Source organism: Schistocerca gregaria, chromosome 5 (assembly GCF_023897955.1).
Source record: "Schistocerca gregaria isolate iqSchGreg1 chromosome 5, iqSchGreg1.2, whole genome shotgun sequence".
NCBI lineage: Eukaryota > Metazoa > Arthropoda > Insecta > Orthoptera > Acrididae > Schistocerca > Schistocerca gregaria.
In genome coordinates, this window is record NC_064924.1 from 457,851,177 (window position 1) to 457,871,289 (window position 20,113).

At 43.6% G+C, this 20,113-nt stretch overlaps 1 protein-coding gene across 4 annotated transcripts in view; it reads right to left on the reverse strand.

Moving 5' to 3' along the window:
* Positions 1-20,113, reverse strand: part of LOC126272507 (uncharacterized) — a 561,656-nt gene that overhangs the window by 95,001 nt on the left and 446,542 nt on the right. For all 4 annotated transcript variants that reach the window (XM_049975404.1, XM_049975401.1, XM_049975403.1 and 1 more), the window contains 2 exons: positions 13,527-13,778; positions 4,736-4,948 (listed from right to left, as the gene is read on the reverse strand). In XM_049975404.1, coding sequence (XP_049831361.1) covers positions 4,736-4,948; positions 13,527-13,778 — 465 coding nt within the window. The remainder of the gene's footprint in view (positions 1-4,735; positions 4,949-13,526; positions 13,779-20,113) is intronic.

Here is a 20,113-nt window from a genome sequence, read left to right on the forward strand (position 1 = left end):
CCAGCAGCCAGAAAACGTGTCCAGGCGCTACAGTACGGGACGTCCACAGCGTACAACACCACAAGAAGACCAATATCTCATCATCAGTGCCCGCATACGGCCACGGAGTATTGCAGGTAGCCTTACTCGGGACCACACCGCAGCCCCTGGAACAGTTGTCTCTAGACACACAGTCTACAGACGACTGAACTAACATGGTTTATTCGCCTGGAAACATGCAAGGTGCATTCCACTGGCTCCTGGTCACAGGAGCTCGTAAAGCCTGGTGACAAGAACACAGTACATGGTAATTGGAACAGTGGTCCTAGGTTATGTTCACAGACGAGTCCAGGTATAGTCTGAACAATGATTCTCGCCGGGTTTTCATCTGGCGTGAACCAGGAACCAGATACTAAGCCCTTAATGTCCTTGAAAAGGACCTGTATGGAGGTCGTGGTTTGATGGTGTAGGGTGGAATTATGACTGTTGCACGTACACCCCAGCATGTCTGTAACAGGTGAGGTGTATCGGGACGTCATTTTGCATCAGTATGTCCGCCTTTTCAGGGGTGCAGTGGGTCCCACCTTCCTCCTGATGGATGATAACGCACGGCCCCACCGAGCTGCCATCGTGGAGGAGTACCTTGAGACAGGAGATATCAGGTGAATGGAGTGGCCTGCCTGTTCTCCAGACCTTTATCCCATCAAGCACGTCTGGGATTCTCACAGGTCTTCAGACCCCTAGGAGACTTCAGGGGCTCCGACAGTCACTGGTGCAAGAATGGGAGGCTATACCCCAGCAGCTGCTCGACCACCTGATCCAGAGTATGGCAACCCGTTTTGCGGCCTGTGTACGTATGCATGGTGATCATATCCTATTTTGATATCGGCGAACATGCGCAGGAAACAGTGGCGTTTTGTACCACATGTGTTTCGGGATGGTTTTCTCAACTTATCACCAATACCGTGGACTTACATATCTGTGTCGTGTGTGTTCCCTATGTGACCACGCTTTAGCGCCTGTTTTGTGTAGTGCCACGTTGTGTGTTACCACATTCTGATATTATCCTTAATTTATGAGCATGAGTGTAAATAAATAAATATTGCAGTGCCTGTATTATTCCGAATTACGATGGAAAATTCCTTTGGACATGCACGCATTTCATAACGGCTGTAATCACTGCAGTTCCTCTTCCCACGGGAATGCTTGCATGACCGAAGGAACTATGCATCGTAATTCGAAATAACACAGGCACTGCATTATCGCATTTTATCCGCCGACTTTGGACAGGCGATTTTCAAGTAAAATGTCTCCGCTGTACGGGAATCTACATAATGAGCGTACGAATACAGGCTGTAGATACATAGTTGACGAACTATGGAAGTCTGGGTGTGACCGTGAGTCGCGCACGGATAGCCAAATAGTTGCCGGCACGGTAGCTCAGCGTGTTCGGTCAGAGGGTTTGCTGCCCTCTAATAAAAAAACTGAGTTAATGGATCAACAACGGACTGAATCGGGTGTCTTGCGACGTCCGCCCACAGCAAATGAAACGAACGAAAACGAACAAAATGAGATTACATACACAAAAAAAAAAAAAAAAAAATAGCAAGGCGACCGCTCACGATAAGCGGGAAATCCGAGTTCGAGTCCCGGTTCGACACAAAATTTTCGTAGTCGTCATTCCATTATACAGCGGATGGTAGTCCATATTCGCAATTGTGAATACATTTAATGTATTTCATAACAGCTGCAGTCGCCACAGTGCCTGTTCCTTTGGTCACGCATGCATGTCCGTAGGAACTTTGCATTGTAATGCGGAATAATATCGTATTTCGGAGATAGGTTCCTGATGAAAAATTCATCTACTAAGTCCCCTCTGCAACCCACAGAAGACTTAACCGATCGCGGAATAGAACAGCAACTACAATCGCTTAATAGTGGAAAGGCATCAGGACCAGATGAGATACGAGGTGGAATCCGAAATTTTCGGGACTGGTGCTGCCATCTGGAAAGTAGGAATAGTAGTTGGTCAGAGCTGCATATCTGATGAGTCAGTGTGCGGAGTGGCATTCATCTGGGAGGACATGTTGCGTGTCCACTGTGATTTCCGTAATACTTTGTGTTTGGTGTGTGGTGTTTTTACGATGGATCCGCGAACAGAACAGCGCGTGTGTATCAAATTCTGTGCGAATTTCAGGAAAAGTGCTGCGGAGGCCCTTGCAATGATTCAACAAGTTTTTTGGGGGACGGAGCATGAGCGGTACACGTGTGTTTGAGTCGCTCGCCAAGACCCAAAAAAGCGAGACAGGTGAAGAGCATGATCATCGTTTACTCTGATACCAAGCGAATTGTGCACAAGAAATTCGTCCCACCAAATGAAACAGTGAATTCTGCGTAATACTGTGACGTTTTGCGACGGCTCCATGAAACGTGCCACGACGGTGGCCAGAACTTTGGCGTTAAGGGAACTGGCTGCTGCATCACGACAACGCGCCCTGTCACACGGCCTTGCTCACCAGGACCATTTTGGCAAAAAAACAACATGGCGGTTGTACCCCACCCACCGTATTCGCCAGACGTGGCACATTGCGACTTCGCGCTATTCCCAAAACTGAAACTCAAGTTAAAACGCCGTCGGTTCGACACTTTAGAGAGGATCCAAGAAGCATCGCTGGCGGTGATGAACACTGTCAAAGAACAGGAGTTCAGAAAACGTTTGACCAGAGGCAGAAGCGCTGGGACCGGTGTGTACGTGTGGATGGGAACTACGTGATGGTGACCATTAGTCCAAAAGCGAGACGGAACAGTTCAAGTTCCTAGGCGTTCGGATAGATAGTAAGCTGTTGTGGAAAGCCCATGTCCAGGATCTTGTTCAGAAACTAAATGCTGCTTTATTTACCATTAGAACAGTGTCTGAAATAAGTGACAGTTAAGCACGAAAAGTAGTCTACTTCGCATATTTTCATACGCTTATGTCGTATGGTATTATTTTTGGGAGTAATTCCTCTGATTCAAAAAGGGTATTTTTGGCTAAAAAACGGGCTGTTGGAGCTATGTGTGGTGTAAGTTCGAGAACCTCTTGTCGACCCCTATTCAATAGTCTGGGAATTCTGACATATATATTTTCTTTAATGTCGTTTGTTGTTAGCAATATTAGCCTATTCCCAAGAGTTAGCAGCTTTCACTCAGTTAATGCTGGGCAGAAGTCAAATCTGCATGTGGAATGCTCTTTCTTGACTCTTGTGCAGAAAGGAGTGCAGTATTCTGCTGCATCCATTTTCAATAAGCTACCACAAGAACTCAAAAATCTTAGCAGTACCTCAAACTCTTTTAAGTCTAAACTGAAGAGTTTCCTCATGGCTCACTCCTTCTATTCTGTCGAGGAGCTCCCGGAAGATCTAAAAAAATTAAGCGAATTCCAGTGTTACATTGTTGATTTTCTTTATTTACACTTACGACTTGTCGCCTGAATATGTTTTTTTATATTTCATTTTATCTGTTTCTACTATCGCGTTATCATTTCATGTATTGACTCGTTCCATTACCATGGAGACTTCTCTTTAATTTGGTCCCATGGAACAATAAATAAATAAATAAATAAAAAGTAAGGTTTTCAACAGATGGCAGCACCAGCCCCAAAAATTTTGGATAGCACCTCGCACGTATAAGATTCTACAAAGATTACACAAAGAAATTTACTCCCAATCTAGGAGCAGTTTATCGTGGATCGCTGCCGCAACGAGGGCTGCCTAGCCACTGGAAAAAGGATAGGTCATTCCCGTTTTCAAGAAGGGCCGCAGGATAGGTGCACACAACTGTCGATCTATAACCGTTGGCATCGATCTATTGTAGACTTATGAAACATGTTTTATGCTAAGGAATTACGATGTTTTAGGAGAACGGAAATCTCCTCTGGATTCGAGAACACAGATCTTGCGAAACTCAGCTCACAATGTTCCTCCATGAGATCCATAGCGCTGTAGACAATGGCGCTCAGGTTGGAACCAAACAGAGATTCATCGGTCGCATTGGAATTGGGAAGGATGGGGAAGCAAGCGGCCGTGCCCTTTCAAAGGGACCATCCCGGCATTTGTCCGAAGCATTTTGGGGAAATCACGGAAAATCAAATCAGGATGGCAGGACGCGGGTTTGAACCGTGGACCTCCCGAATGCTTGCTTGGTAACGGCGCTCATGTTAATGCCGTTTTTCTTGACTTCGGCAAAGCATTTGACACCTTCACGCACTACCGTTTGATGAAAGAAATACGAGTTTATCGAGTGGCGGACCAGATGTAATACTGGATTCAAGACTTCATTACAGGTAGAACTCAGCACGCAGCTCTTAACGGAAAAAATCGACAGATGTAAAGCTAATTTCCGGAGTACCCCAAGAAAGTGTAATAGGATCGTTACTGTTTACAGTGTACATATAAATGATCTAGTGGAAAGCGTCGGATGTTCTGTAAGAATGTTCGCAGATGATACGGTTGTCTACAAGATTCATGGTGTCAGCTCCCTCCAGCACGACTTAAGACATCAGTCGAGTCCATGCCACGTTGTGTTGTGGCACTTCTGCGTGCTCGCGGGAGCCCTACACGGTATTAGGCAGGTGTACCAGTTTGTTTGGCTCTTCAGTGTAGAATGTTAGGCCTTCGTTTAGCGTTTGGTAATCAGTGATAAATTGAAGATCCTAAGAACTGTGACAATAGGCCATTTGACAAGTGGCTTTTCGTGATGGAGTGAGCGCGTCACGTACCTGCAGCAGGTAGACGTCCCTGTCGCCGTAGAAGGCGGCGGCGCGGCGCTGCAGCAGCCGGTCGACGAGGCCCAGCACCGACATGTCGGCGTACAGCGAGCGCTCCGGCGCCGAGCCGTGCTGCCTCTTGAACTCCAGGAAGCTCACCAGCAGGTACAGCACCTTCTCGTGCATCACCGGGTACGCAGAGTCCACGTTCCGCACCAGCGTCTCCTGCGGACACCCGGACACAAGCAGTAGAGCGGCGCCGGGTTTCGCTGGCGCTGCTACTGGTTATATCAAGAGATCTCAAGTTGATGCCAGATTTCCAGAAGGTCTTCGACACCGTTGCTCAGATGCGGCTTCCAATCAAATTGTGTACACATGCAGTATTGGCTAAGTTGTGCGACTGGATTCGTGACTTCGTGTCGAAAAGGTGTCAGTTCGTAGCAACTGACTGAAAGACAGGAGAGTAGAAGAACAGCTGGAAAGTACAGTTGGCGACTACCAAGCGGGATTCAGGAAGGGAAGAGGTTGTATAGAACAGATATTTAACCTGAAGCAACTGATAGAACACAGGGTCATAAAAACCAAAAAGACAGTAATAACCTTACGGTGTATTGATAATTTTTACTTATGGACCGTCTGACAGCAACTGAATTAAACATAATTGTAGTGCCATACGCGTTTCACCTTTATTTTCTACAAGGAATCATCAGTCGCAGGTTGCGTGGACAATTTCTTACATATTACGCTCCTGTTGCATTTTTGGTGTTGTTGTTCTTCTTATGAACGCCAATTTGCGGTTTTTTCAACATTCCACAGCACTATGCACTGAACGCTTGTTACAATGCAATGTTTTAGTTTCTGTTCAGAAACTAAAACATTGCATTGAAACAATATTTTGGTTTCTGTAGAAGAAGACTGAGTAGCTTTGAGTAATGAAATAGTAAAGGCAGCAGAGGATCAAGTAGGTAAAAAGACGAGGGCTAGTAGAAATCCTTGGGTAACAGAAGAGATGGTTCAAATGGCTCTGAGCACTATGGGACTTAACATCTATGATCATCAGTCCCTTAGAACTTAGAACTACTTAAACCTAACTAACCTAAGGACAGCACACGACACGCAGCCATCACGAGGCAGAGAAAATCCCTGACCCCGCCGGGAATCGAACCCGGGAACCCTGGCGCGGGAAGCGAGAACGCTACCGCACGACCACGACCTGCGGACGGTAACAGAAGAGATACTGAATTTAATTGATGAAAGGAGAAAATACAAAAATGCAGTAAGTGAGGCAGGCAAAAAGGAATACAAACATCTCAAAAATGAGATCGACAGGAAGTTGAAAATGGCTAAGCAGGGATGGCTAGAGGACTAATGTAAGGATGTAGAGGCTTATCTCATGAGGGGTAAGATAGACACTGCCTACAGGAAAATTAAAGAGACCTTTTGAGAAAACAGAACCACTTGTATGAATATCATGAGCTCAAACGGAAACCCAGTTCTAGGCAAAGAAGGGAAAGCAGAAAGGCGGAAGGAGTATATAGAGGGTCTATACAGGGGCGATATTCTTGAGGACAATATTATGGAAATGGAAGAGGAGGTAGATGAAGATGAAATGGGAGATATGATACTGCGTGAAGAGTTTGACAGAGCACCGAAAGACCTAAGTCGAAACAAGGCCCCGGGAGTAGACAACATTCCATTAGAACTACTGACAGCCTTGGGAGAGCCAGTCCTGACAAAACTCTACCATCTGGTGCGCGAGATGTATGAGACAGGCGAAATTTCCTCAGACTTCAAGAAGGATATAATAATTCCAATCCCAAAGAAAGCAGGTGTTGACAGATGTGAAAATTACTGAACTATCAGTTTAATAAGTCACAGCTCCAAAATACTAACGAGAATTCTTTACAGACGAATGGAAAAACTGGTAGAAGCCGACCTCAGAGAAGTTCAGTTTGAATTCCGTAGAATTATTGGAACACGTGAGGCAATACTGACCCTACGACTTATCTTAGTAGAAATATTAAGGAAAGGAAAACCTACGTTTCTAGCATTTGTAGATTTAGAGAAAGCTTTTGACAATGTTGACTGGAATACTCTCTTTCAAATTCTAAAGGTGGCAGAGGTAAAATACAGGGAGCGAAAGGCTATTTACAATTTGTACAGAAACCAGATGGCAGTTATAAGAGTCGAGGGACACTAAAGGGAAGCAGTGGTTGGCAAGGAAGTGAGACAGGGTTGTAGCCTCTCCTCGATGCCATTAAATCTGTATATTGAGCACTCCGTAAAGGAAACAAAAGAAAAGTTCGGAGTAGGTATTAAAACCCATGGAGAAGAAATAAAAACTTTGAGGTTCGCCGATGACATTGTAATTCTGTCAGAGACAGAAAAGGACTTGGAAGAGCAGTTGAACAGATGGACAGTGTCTTGAAAGGAGGATATAAGATGAACATCAACAAAAGCAACACGAGGATAATTGAATGTAGTGGAATTAAGTCGGGTGATGCTGAGGGAATTAGATTAGGAAATGAGACACTTAAAGTAGTAAAGGAGTTTTGCTATTTGGAGAACAAAATAACTGATGATGGTCGAAGTAGAGAGGATATAAAATGTAGACTGGCAATGGCAAGGAAAGCGTTTCTGAAGAAGAGAAATTTGTTAACATCGAGTATAGATTTAAGAGTCAGGAAGTCGTTTCTGAAAGTATTCGTATGGAGTGTAGCCATGTATGGAAGTGAAACATGGACGATAAATTGTTTGGACAAGAAGAGAACAGAAGTTTTCGAAATGTGGTGCTACAGAAGAATGCTGAAGATTAGATGGGTAGATCTCATAACTAATGAGGAGGTATTGAATAGAACTGGGCAGGAGTTTGTGGCTCAACTTGACTAGAAGAATGGAGCGGTTGGTAGGACATGTTCTGAGGCATCAAGGGATCACCAATTTAGTACTGGAGCGCAGGGTGAAGGGTAAAAATCGTAGAGGGAGACCAAGAGATGAATACACTAAGCAGATTCAGAAGGATGTAGGTTGCATTAGGTACTGGGAGATGAAGAGGCTTGCACAGGATAGAGTAGCATGGAGAGCTGCATCAAACCAGTCTCAGGACTGAAGACCACAACAACAACAACGTCGAGAAATAGTCCGAAAGCGGCTCTATGAATGCACTGACAAACTGCTATTGCAGGAGAAGCGATTTTGATCTTTTGTGTTTATTTCTGTGAGCCATGGGGAATCGCGTGAGGATGTGGAAAGCTCGTTTAGCGTTCTGTTTTGGACTTTTTGTAGGCGGTTTACCGTCGATAAAATTACCAAGACACACAAATGGTCGTGAAATAAATGTAAAAATTGCCGAATCTCACTGGATCAGTGATATAAGTTACAATTAATTCATAAAGAAGTACTTTCGAATGTAATTGTGGCTTACTCCGTTGAAAGCAAGAGAATATAAACACTTATTTCATGCATGAGAAACATTTAGTTCCCTTATTGGCTATTCTTTTTATGATAGGCTCTTTGATTGACAAGTAGAATATCTGTATGAAGCCTCATGATTCGACAATTCTTACACTTCACTCGACTTTCTAACACACGAATATTTTTGAAAATGCAATTACTTTTGCTTCAAAAGGGATTGTGTTGAAGATTCTTGCCTTCTGTGGCTATTGGCTCAAACATATAAGGGGCGTTCAAAAAGAAACGAGCCGGAGGCATAATTAAATAAACGAGTACCTGTATGTTGGAAGTATTGACCCTGGCTGTTGAGACACTTGTCCCACTGTGACACAAAGCGGTGAATGGCTGTCTCATAAAATTCCCGGAGCTGTGATGTTAACCAGTTCCGCAGGCACAGCTCGACGTCGTCGTCTGAGGTGAATCGTTTGCTCCTCAGAGCTTTTTTAAGAGGACCAAAAATGGCCCCCTTCTGATCCACTTCCTGCAGCACGGGACAACAGTGAATGTCCAGCGTTACTCACAAACCTTGACCAACCTTCGCCAAGCGATCAAATAAAAACGAGCAGGCAATCTCACCCGTGGGGTCATTCTGTTCGACGACAGTGCAAAGCCTCATACGGCCAACACAGTCGCGGCACTCCTGCAGAAATTCGAAAGGGAGGTTCTCGGCCACCCTCCATACAGCCCGGACCTCTCTCCCTGTGATTACGCCATTTCTGGTCCCCTCATAAAGGCTCTGAGGGGCAAACGATTCACCTCGGACGACGACTTCACTCTGTACGAGTGGAACTGGTTAACATCGCAGCCCTGGGAATTTTATGAGGCAGCCATTCACCGCCTGTGTCACAGTGGGACAAGTTCTCAACAGACAGGGTCAATACTTCAAAAATACAGGTACTAGTTTCTGTAATTACGCCTCTGGCTCGTTTCCTTTTGAACGCACCTTATAGAAACAATTCTGGCAGTCGTTTCCGCGGTGTTGGGGAATATTTTATGGTTTCTGACGTTTTCTAATCACGTCCATGTGATTTTCTCTTTAGCTACAGGTATGGTTGCTTAATTGGTGCGTTAAATAATGTAGGTATTACATTCTGTACACGTTTCGTACGTTCCATATTTACCACAGTATAGCTAACAAAACTCCACTTTGTTGGGTAGATATATGACGTCACGACCTCTGGTGTTTACAGAAATTTTTTGTTATTAAAGCAAAACATAGTCTTCACTAAATATCTCTACGTTTCACGAGAATCATAAATAAATTGTCGTGCAGTGACAAATTTAGTGTCGTTTTCAACTTATTGTCGGTTTTTATGGGACTACAAACGCTCCCTAACGTAAAAAGTATGTTACAAATCAGTATAAACAATAGTATTTGCATTTTCCGGTACCCGATTGAGAAGAGTCGTTGCTGGTCGCTTGGCGCACTGCTATCGCAATGCGTTAACAAAATCCATCTTATCGCGACTGTTATCTTAAAGCTATTCAAAGAAACGTCTGGTATTGTTGCCGACTTTCATGACTGTAGTTGCGCCCGCTCGTCTCCAGTGAAATATTTTAATATTTTTATTTGCGTCTGATATATGAGATAAATTCATTTGCACGTATTAAAGAACTATACATTGTGATAGTTAACTGCTACAATGCTGGTGAAACGTTATATATTTCAGCCTGTGTTTATGAATTGCCTGCCAACGGCCTTGCCGCAGTGCCGACCTTAATAAAAAAAATAGACGAGAAGATGCACGCCGCGATTGAGGCCAAAGACTTGGGCTCGAGTGCGGAAGTGCAGGACCTAAGAAGGGCGGTGCACGCTGACATTCCGCTGTGGTAGCGGAATGTCAACCGTCGACTTGCAGCTAGTTGCACAGCGACGCACAGACCGGTTCCCATCAGATCACTGTAGTCAAGCGCTGTGGGGCTGGCCTAGCACTTGGATGGTCTGCCGAGCGCTGTTGGCAAGCGGGATGCACTCAGCCCTTGTGCGGCAAACTGAGGAGCTACTTGACTGAGAAGTAGCGGCTCCGGTCTCGGAAACTGACATACGGAGGGGAGAGCGGTGGGCTGAGCACGTGCCCCTCCATGTCCGCATCCAGTGACGCCTGTGGGCTGAGGATGACACGGCGGCCGGTCGGTACAGTTGAGCCTCCATGGCCTATTCGAGAGGAGCTTTTGAATTGCCTAGGTTACGGAATTACGTATTCAAATAGCATTTAGCGTAATGGCGCTTAGTCGACGTAGTGGCCTGTCGCCTGACATATTTCATATATTTACCTTAATTCAATACAACACCATTCGTGGTCAAAGACAAACGGCGCAATGTGCGAGTATGGTTATCATCTGCGTTTGTGTTCAAGCATGTATTTCTCCTAATGTTTCTATATTTTTATCCAATCGTTGTAGCAGGCCGCCGTGGCCGAGCGGTTCTGGGCGCTTCAGTCTGGAACCGCGCGAACTCTACGGTCACAGGTTCGAATCCTGCCTCGGGCATGGATGTGCGTGATGTCCTTAGGTTAGTTACGTATAAGTAGTTCTAAGTTCTAGGGGGACTGATGACCTCAGATGTTAAGTCCCATAGAGCTCACAAGGGAACCTCCCCATCGCACCCCCCTTAGATTTAGTTATAAGTTGGCACAGTGGATAAGCCTTGAAAAACTGAACACAGATCAACAGGAACAGGAAGAGGTTGTGTGCAACTATGAAAAAAATAAGCAAAATATACAAAGTGAGTAGTCCGACATAGGCAACATCAAGGAAAGCGTGAGCTCAGGAGCCCTGTGATCCTGTGGTCAGCGTGAGCAGCTGCGAAACTAGAGGTCTTTGGTTCAAATCCTCCGTCGAGTGAAAATTTTAATTTCTTTATGTTCTTTATGTTCTGTCTATTCGTTCATTGACTTCTCTGTTCACTGTAATACGTTTGCTGTCTGTCAACCGATTCCTCCACAGGACGACACGTCTGATATATTCTATACGACACTGGTGACAGATAATAATTGAAAATAAAAAATTAAACTCTTCACTCAAGGGAAGACTTGAACCCTGGACCTCTCGTTCCGCCGGCCGCGGAGGTCTAGCGGTTCTAGGCGCTCAGTCCGGAACAGCGCGACTGCTACGGTCGCAGGTTCGAATCCTGCCTCGGCCATGGATGTGTGTGCTGTCCTTAGGTTAGTTAGGTTTAAGTAGTTCTAGATTCTAGGGGACTGATGACCACAGATGTTAAGTCCCATAGTGCTCAGAGCCATTTGAACCATTTTGAACCTCTCGTTCCACAGCTGCTCACGCTAACCACGGCGTTCCTGAGCTCGCACTTCCCTTGATGTGCCCTATCTTGTACATGGACTACTCTGTTTGTATATTTTGCATATTTTTTTCATAGTTCCACACAACTTCTTCCTCTTTTCTCGATAGTTCTGTGTTCAGTTTTTCAAGGCCTATCCACTGTGCCAACTTTTAACTAAATCTGAGGGGGGGGGGGGGGGGTGCGATGAGAAGGTTCCCTTGTCAGAGCCATTTGAACCATTCGTTGTATATCTGTGAAATATGGAAATTGAAAATTTGTGGTAAGCACTTATGGGACCAAACTGCTGAGGTCATCGGTCCCTAAGCTTGCACACTCCTTAATCTAACTTAAACTAACTTCTGCTAAGGACGACACACACATCCATGCCCGAGGGAGGACTCGAACCTCCGACGGGGGAAGCCGCGCGGACTGTGACACGTGGCGACAATAAATTTCTACGGTGTATTCACGTCCGTTCGTCTAGTTTCAGTTCATGTGAGCGTAACTGTTCAACACTGTTTCACCGACAGTCACATTCGTTTCTGATAGACTTCCGACTATTACACCATCTTATTTACGATATGAGGGTCCGAAAATTATAACTCTAAATTGTAATGCTTAAGCCGTCCTCTTGTGGGACGTGAAAACGCACGTGGCCGAGGAACTGGTGACGTTACAGCTTGGAATACCACGTTCCAATATAGTGTGTAGCTTGTAATACAGAACCTTGGCGCTGGCCGGGGTGGCCGTGCGGTTCTAGGCGCTACAGTCTGGAACCGCGTGACCGTTACGGTCGCAGGTTCGAATCCTGCCTCGGGCATGGATGTGTGTGCTGTCCTTAGGTTAGTTAGGTTTAAGTAGTTCTAAGTTCTAGGGGACTGATGACCTTAGAAGTTGAGTCCTATAGTGCTCATAGCCATTAGAACCATTAGCTAGAACCTTGGCTAATGAACTGGCTCATGTTTGTATCTTGCCGGTAAATATTTTTTTCAATGATAAATGAAATGAAATGATCGTATGGCATTGTTGGCCGGAAGGCCCCATTCGGGGTAGCTCGGCCGCCGTATTGCAAGTCCTTTTTAGGTGACACTACATCGGTGACTTGCGAGTCAATGATGATGAAAATGATGCTGAAGGACTCACAACACCCAGTCCCCTGTCGGGAATCGAATCCGGGTCCCCAGCGTGGTAGGCGGTAAAGCTACCGCTACACTACGGATGCGGACACGATCGTAAGCACCTTCGACAAAAATCTACGCTTCTATCTGAATGAAATTACGAAACGAATCTCGTTCTTGAACTCTGTGTCATAAAGTGCGTTATTTCAGAATGTTGGTAGTCAATGAAACATCGAGACTATGGATATGGTGAATGGGCGAACTGACATTAGACTCTGTACGTTAATTATTTTCAACTTAAAACCGAAAATGGGATGAAAATTCAGTTGAGTTAACGAATAACTTCTACTAGTTCATATGTCAGATGGTTGTACAGCCTTATATAGCGTTCCACCACTAGCAATTCGCTGTTCAGTCAATTGACGAGCCGAGAATTTTCTTCACGATTTTCTCTGCTCTTCTTCGAAAATCGCTAACAGAGCTAATGCAGCTATTTTACGCGCGTCTATTTTCGCAAGGAAACTGCTCAGTTTGTGAACCAGATAAAGCCGAGAATGGCCTCTGGAGACTACCGAGAGTGCATTATCACTTTAAACACCTTGCCCCTGAGCTAAAGACATATACGGGCCCTACAATGAACTTGCGACGTCACACTAGTCGGCTTCTCTACCACACTCGGCGAAGGCTCAGCCCCGTGCAGGGCCCACGAGAAATCAAGATTTAATCGAAAAGGTACCCTCTATAATTCTTAATTTTTTAATGTGTTATAGAGAACTTGCATATATTTAAACACGTAATCAGGAATTATTAAACTCGTCTGAAATAGTTACACGCTCTCCACCGGAGAGGGCTGCTGGCAATCTTAAGACGTGCAGTGTCACGCACTGTTTGGTACGTGCCACGGTCTGTCTTTCTCGTGGTTCGAGCGTGGCCGACAGGAGCCTCGGCTCACCTTGTCGATGTCCGGCTTCTGGAGGAGGCGGGCGCAGCGGACGCCGGCCACCGGCCACCCCAGCGGGAAGGCGGCGCTGCGCGTCACCAGCTCGTCCAGCAGGGAGTCCGGCGGCGGCTGCGGCCGCGCGGGCGGCGCCACCCCCGCGCACAGCTGCAGCGCGCGCTCCGCCGCCGACCCCGGCAGCACGTCCGGCACGCTGGGCAGAGCCGACAGGTCGGCCGACGACCCGCTGCGGTACGTCTCGTCCACCTGCCGCCAGCGCACACACTTAGAGATCCGACACTGTCAAACAAACACACACTACTGGCCATTAAAATTCCTACACCACCAAGATGACGTGCTACAGACTCGAAATTTAACCGTCAGGAAGAAGATGCCCTGATATGCAAATGTTTAGCTTTTCAGAGCAGTCACACGAGGCTGGCGCCGGTGGCGACACCTACAACGTGCTGACATGAGGAAAGATTCCAACCGATTTCTCATACACAAACAGCAGTTGACCGACGCAGCCTGGCGAAACGTTGTTGTGATACCGCGTGTAACGAGGAGAAATGCGTACCATCACGTTTCCGACATTTATAAAGATCGGATTCTGCCTATCGCGATTGCGGTTTATCGTATCGCGACATTGCTGATCGCGTTGGTCTGATAGCAGAACATGGAATCGGTGGGTTCAGGAGGGTAATACGGAACGCCGTGCTGGATCCCAACGGCCTCGTATCACTAGCAGTCGAGATGACAGGCAACTTATCTGCACAGCTGTAACGGATCGTGCAGCCACGTCACGATCCCTGAGTCAACAGATGGGGACATTTGCAAGACGACAAACATCGACGACGTTTGCAGTAGCATGAACTATCAGCTCGGAGACCGTGGCTGCGGTTACCCTTGACGCTGCATCACAGACAGGATCGCCTGCGATGGTGTACTCGACGACGAACCTGGGTGCACGAATGGCAAAACGTCATTTTTTCGGATGAATCCAGGACCCGTTTACAACATCATGATGGTCGCATCCGTGTTTGGCGACATCTCAGCGAACGCTCTCTGGAACCGTGTATTCGTCATCGCCATACTGGCGTATCACCCTGCGTGATGGTATGGGGTGCCATTGGTTACACGTCTCGGTCACTTCTTGTTCGCATTGACGGCACTCTTAACAGTGGACGTTACATTTCAGATGTGTTACGACCCGTGGCTCTACCCTTCATTCGACCCCTGCGAAACCCTATATTTCAGCAGGATAATGCACGACCACATGTTGCAGGTGCTGTACGGGCCTTTCTGGATACTGAAAATGTTCTACTAATGCCCTGGCCAGCATATTCTCCATTCTCCAAATCTCTCACCAATTGAAAACGTCTGGTCAATGGTGGCCGAACAACTGGCTCGCCACAATACGCCAGTCACTACTCTTCATGAACTGTAGTATCGTGTTGAAGCTGAATGAGCAGCTGTACCTGTACACGTCCTCCAAGGTCTGTTTGACTCAATGACCGTTCGTATCAAGGCCGTTATTAGGGACAGAGGTAAAATGTAATCACATGTCAGTTCTCGTATAATATATTTGTCCAATGAATACCCGTTTATCATCTTCATTTTATCTTGGTGTAGCAATTTTAATGGCCGGTAGTGTATTTGAGGAAGTTGAAATATCAGCTAACCAGTTGCAAATAAAGGTTTATTAGCCCTTGACCTAGGTTTCGATGTTCGTAAAAATTTCTTCTTCAGAAGTAATGGCCATGTTACATCACATGATGGTATAGTAGATTACATGTACCATCATCTAATGTAACAAGTTGGTCCATTCCGGAATATCGGGAGTAGCTCACAATTGAAGCACTCCTTACTTTAACAACAGACAGTGTTGAGAATGGCTGTGACGTGGAGTCTGAATGGGGCACGGTAAAATGGGAGGTGCCCAAGTGACCTGTGTTCCTTATTTATATAAATTATGTACCGTCTAGTATTATGAGTAATTCTAAAATATTTCTGTTTGCTAATGACACTAGTTTGGCAGTAAAGTTGTGTGCAACATTGGCTCTGTTTCAAATAGCGCAGTTCATGATATAAGTTCAAGGCCCGTAGAAAATAAAATAATACTAAATCGCAGTAAGACTCAGTTTTTACAGTTCTAACACTCAATTCAACAAAACCCGACGTTTTAATTTCACAGAATGGGCATATGATTAGTGAAACTGAACAGTTAAAATTTCTAAGTGTTCAGATAGATAGAAAACTTACGTAGAAAGCCCACGTTCACGGCCGGCCGCAGTGGCCGAGAGGTTCTAGGCACTTCAGTCAGGAACCGCGCGACCGCTACGGTCGCAGGTTCGAATACTTCCTCGGGCATGGGTGTGTGTGATGTCTTTAGGTTAGTTAGGTTTAAGTAGTTCTAAGTTCTAGGGGAGTGATGATCTAAGATGTTAAGTCCCATAGCGCTCAGAGCCATTTGAACCCACGTTCAGGACATGGTTCAGAGACTTAATGCTGCCATTTTCACTATTCGAACGGTATCTGAAGTAAGTGATCGTTCGACACGAAAATTTGTCTACTTCGCTTATTTTCATTCGCTTATGTCGAATGGTATTATATTTTGGGGTAACTCCTCCCATTCTAAAGGATATTTTTGGCTCTGAAACGGGAGGTTCGAGTAATAAGTGGTGTAAGTTCGCGAACCTCTTGTCGACCCCTGTTCACTAGTCTTGGTATTGTCACATTGACCTTTCAATATGCATATTCCTTACTGTCGTTTCTAGTTAACAATATCAGCTTATTCCCAGGAATAAGCAGCTTTCACTCAGTTAATACTCGGCAGAAATCCAACCTGCATTTGGATCGGACTTCCTTAACTCTTGTGCAGAAAGGTGTGCATCCATTTTCAATAAGCTAACACAAGAATTCAAAAAGCTTAGCAGTAATCCACGCGCTTTAAAACCTGATTCTTATGTTACATTGTTGATTGCGTTCACTTAAATTTATGGCTTGCCTTTTTTTGGGTTCATAAACATTTTATTTTTATCTGTTATTACTTTTATGTTGTAATTACATGACCTTGAAGATTTACTCCTCAATTTGGTCCTACGGAACTTGACGAGTAAATAAATAAATAAACAAGACCATTACTTCTCAAGAAAATATTTTTACACATATCGAAACCTTAATCAAAGGCAAATAAACCTTTATTTACAACTGGCTGGCTGATTTTTCAGCCTCCTCAGAATTACACATTTGCTGTTTCGCAGCCATATTTAAGATCTAGAAACACATTTGTTTTAATAGGAAAATATCGATGTTTGCCATCGACGTTCCCAGTTGCAAATCATAGATGTTATTTTGAGCAAGGTTTCATTTCGACGTTTTTTTCTGTTTTTAATCATGCCATCACAGTAAAAGTTTGCTTGACTTCCAGTAGTCTTTATACTTTTTTGTCAAATTGGTGATATAAAAAAGAGATAAGGCTGTGGTAATTTTGCTTTTTAGCAGTAACTTGAACTATTAAACTAGTGAAAACGGTAAATTGCTGGATTAATCTTAATTATGGAACGCCACTAATACCAACAACACCTATCCTTCCAACGAGTCAGAAAAAGGAGACAAGACTTTTGATGTATGGAAATGTCATGAACATTTAGCACATAGTACTATTAAGTTTAGGCCGTCGTCATCCACTGGTACACTGGAGATCGAATTTCAGACGTACGAGTATACTGGTTCAGTGTTGTTCCGATCACTCAAAATCCTATTGAAATGTGGGAAGACATTAAATCTATGTTCCCAGGTGTATATAAGGCCCTCGTCAACTACTTACCAATTGTAGCAATGTCGCTCCCAAGCAAACGACTTTTTTTCCAAAGGCGACAATAAATCAGCAATGTAATCGTTCAGAGGGGAACGGCTTTTAAAACTGTTGTTTTTATATTCAGTTTCTAAATTTTGAAATACAACTTTGATTAGTAAGAAGAGAAAAAATAAAATACTGTTTTAGAGCGATTTGGTGTTATGTGCTGTATACTTGTTTTGAGACTTGAAAATATAAAACTGTAATTCGATTTCAAATTTACCGAAATTATCTTATTTTTAGTAGCGGTTAATTAATTTCTTTGACACACACATTTCGTACTACAGTAAAAACACACAAACTGGTAGTTTTTGCTCTCATCAATGATTTGAAAAAACGTCAGTGTTTCGATACATTGGTATCTCTTAGGCAATATTCATTTCCATCATCTTATTTTCAGAACATCGATATATCGCACATCGATGTTTAACGTAATGATATTTGCATTCTTAGCCACATACATTCATACATACATACATTAATCCTTGTTCCATAGATCATGAATATGACATTTCTTAATGATGTGGAATGTGTCACTTTAACATAAGTTTTCTTTACACAAAATAGTTAATTTATATTTACAGTTGCTACTTCATATCTAAGAATTCATATATTGAGTAGAAGGAGTTGTCATTCAGAAATTCTTTTAATTTGCTTTTAAATGTTGGTTGGCTATCTGTCAGACTTGTAATACTATTTGTCAAACGACCAAATATTTTTGTGGCAGCATAATTCACCCCTTTCTGTGCCAAAGTGAGTTTTAATCCATAATAGTGAATATCATTCTTTCTTCTAGTGTTGTAGCTATGTGCTTCGCTGTTATTTTTGAATAGGGATGGGTTATTAATGACAAATTTCGTAAGTGAATATATGTATTGCGAAGGTACTGTGAATATCCCGAGTTCCTTAAATAAATGTCTGCAAGGTGGTCTTGGGTGGGCTCCAGCTATTGTTCTGATTACTCGCTTTTGTGCAATGACGAATTGCCACAAAATATGTTGCCATATGATATCAGTGAATGAAAATAGGCATAGTAGGCTAATTTACTGGTATATTTATCACCAAAATTTGCAATAGCTCTAATACCACAAATAGCTGAACCTAACCGTTTCAGGCAGATCATCGATGTGTTTCTTCTAATTCAATTTCTGATCAATGCACATACCCAGAAATTTTGAGTATTCTACCTTAGCAACAGACTTCCGTTCATAGCCTATATTTATGAATGGTGTTATGCCATTTATTGTACAGAATTATATAAACAGTGTTTTCTCAAAATTCAGTGAGAGTCCATTTGCAGATTTAATAATTTTCTAAAAGACATTATCTGCAATTTCCTCAGCTGATTCTTGATTCTTGGGTGTGATTACTATACTTGTATCATCAGCACAAAGAACTAACTTCGCATCTTCATGAATACAGAGTGGCAAGTCGTTAATATATGTTAAGAACAATCAGGGACCCAAGACTGAACCCTGTGGGCCACCATTCTTGATACCTCCCCTGTTAGAGGACTCTGCTGGTTTTTGTAGGCTATTTGTACTGTTACTTTCAACCTTCTGCATTCGTCCAGTTAAGTATGAATTAAACCATTTGTGCACTGTCCCACTCATACCACAATACTTAAGCTTATCTAGAAAAATTTCATGATTCCCACAATCAAAAGCCTTTGAGAGATCACAAAATATCCCAATGGATGATGTTCGGTTATTCATTGCATTTAATATTTGATCAGTGAAAGCATATATAGCATTTTCTGTTGAAAAGGCTTTCTGAAAACCAAATTGACATTTTGTTAGTACTTCATTTTTACAAATATGTGATGCTACTCTTGAATACATTACTTTTTCAAGACTTTAGCATAAATATATCAGAAATGGGATTGGGCGGTAGTTGTTAGCATCAGATCTATCCCTTTTTTTATGCAATGTGTGTGTGTAGATATTGGTGTGAATTGTGCCCAGTGCTGGTTAAAACGTATAACACGTCAGCTTTCCTATGAGGTATCTAGTGGACAGAAAGGTAAGTTGTGTTAATCCGTGCCACCCTACATCTAGTGAAGCAGAGCGTCCTCACGAAGCTGATGATTACCGTGTTATTGCGCACTGCTTCTGCACTGGATCACCCCTTTACTACGTTTAACACATCAGCTTGTGGCTGAGATATCTCGTTACTAATATTTGCAAAGATAAAACCTTTAGCTACTAAATGAGATAGGTTGAGTTGATAAAAATGTAATTTATTAAGGCTAGTCCAACAGAAATGATCATTAAAAACACAAAAGACGTTGGATTAATTTTAAAATTGAATAAAAAAGAATGAAGGACAAAAAGAATAACATCTGGGCCGCCATCAGCGAGATATCACTGGAAAATGCCATCATTTCAATGAAGGCGTTTGACGTAACACAAAATTTCCCTTGAATTTGCAAAAGAGGACAAGTATAATTGTATGAAAGAATATAAAGGAAAAAACAGCGTAAAAAGGTAGAGGAAACAGGGAGACAGTCAGAGATTAAGACCGAAATAGACTAGAATCGACGGTGCGAAAGAAGGAAACACGATTAAAAGATCTCGAGTTGCATTTAGATTATGCAACACATTAGTACCGACCTAAATAACTACACAGTGAGACAAGAATGTGTGAATGGCCCCCTGCCTCTCACACATGTCAGATGATCTGAAAATGTGAAATTTATCAACGTGACCTAATCAGACTATCAGAACATTCCCCAATATTGCTA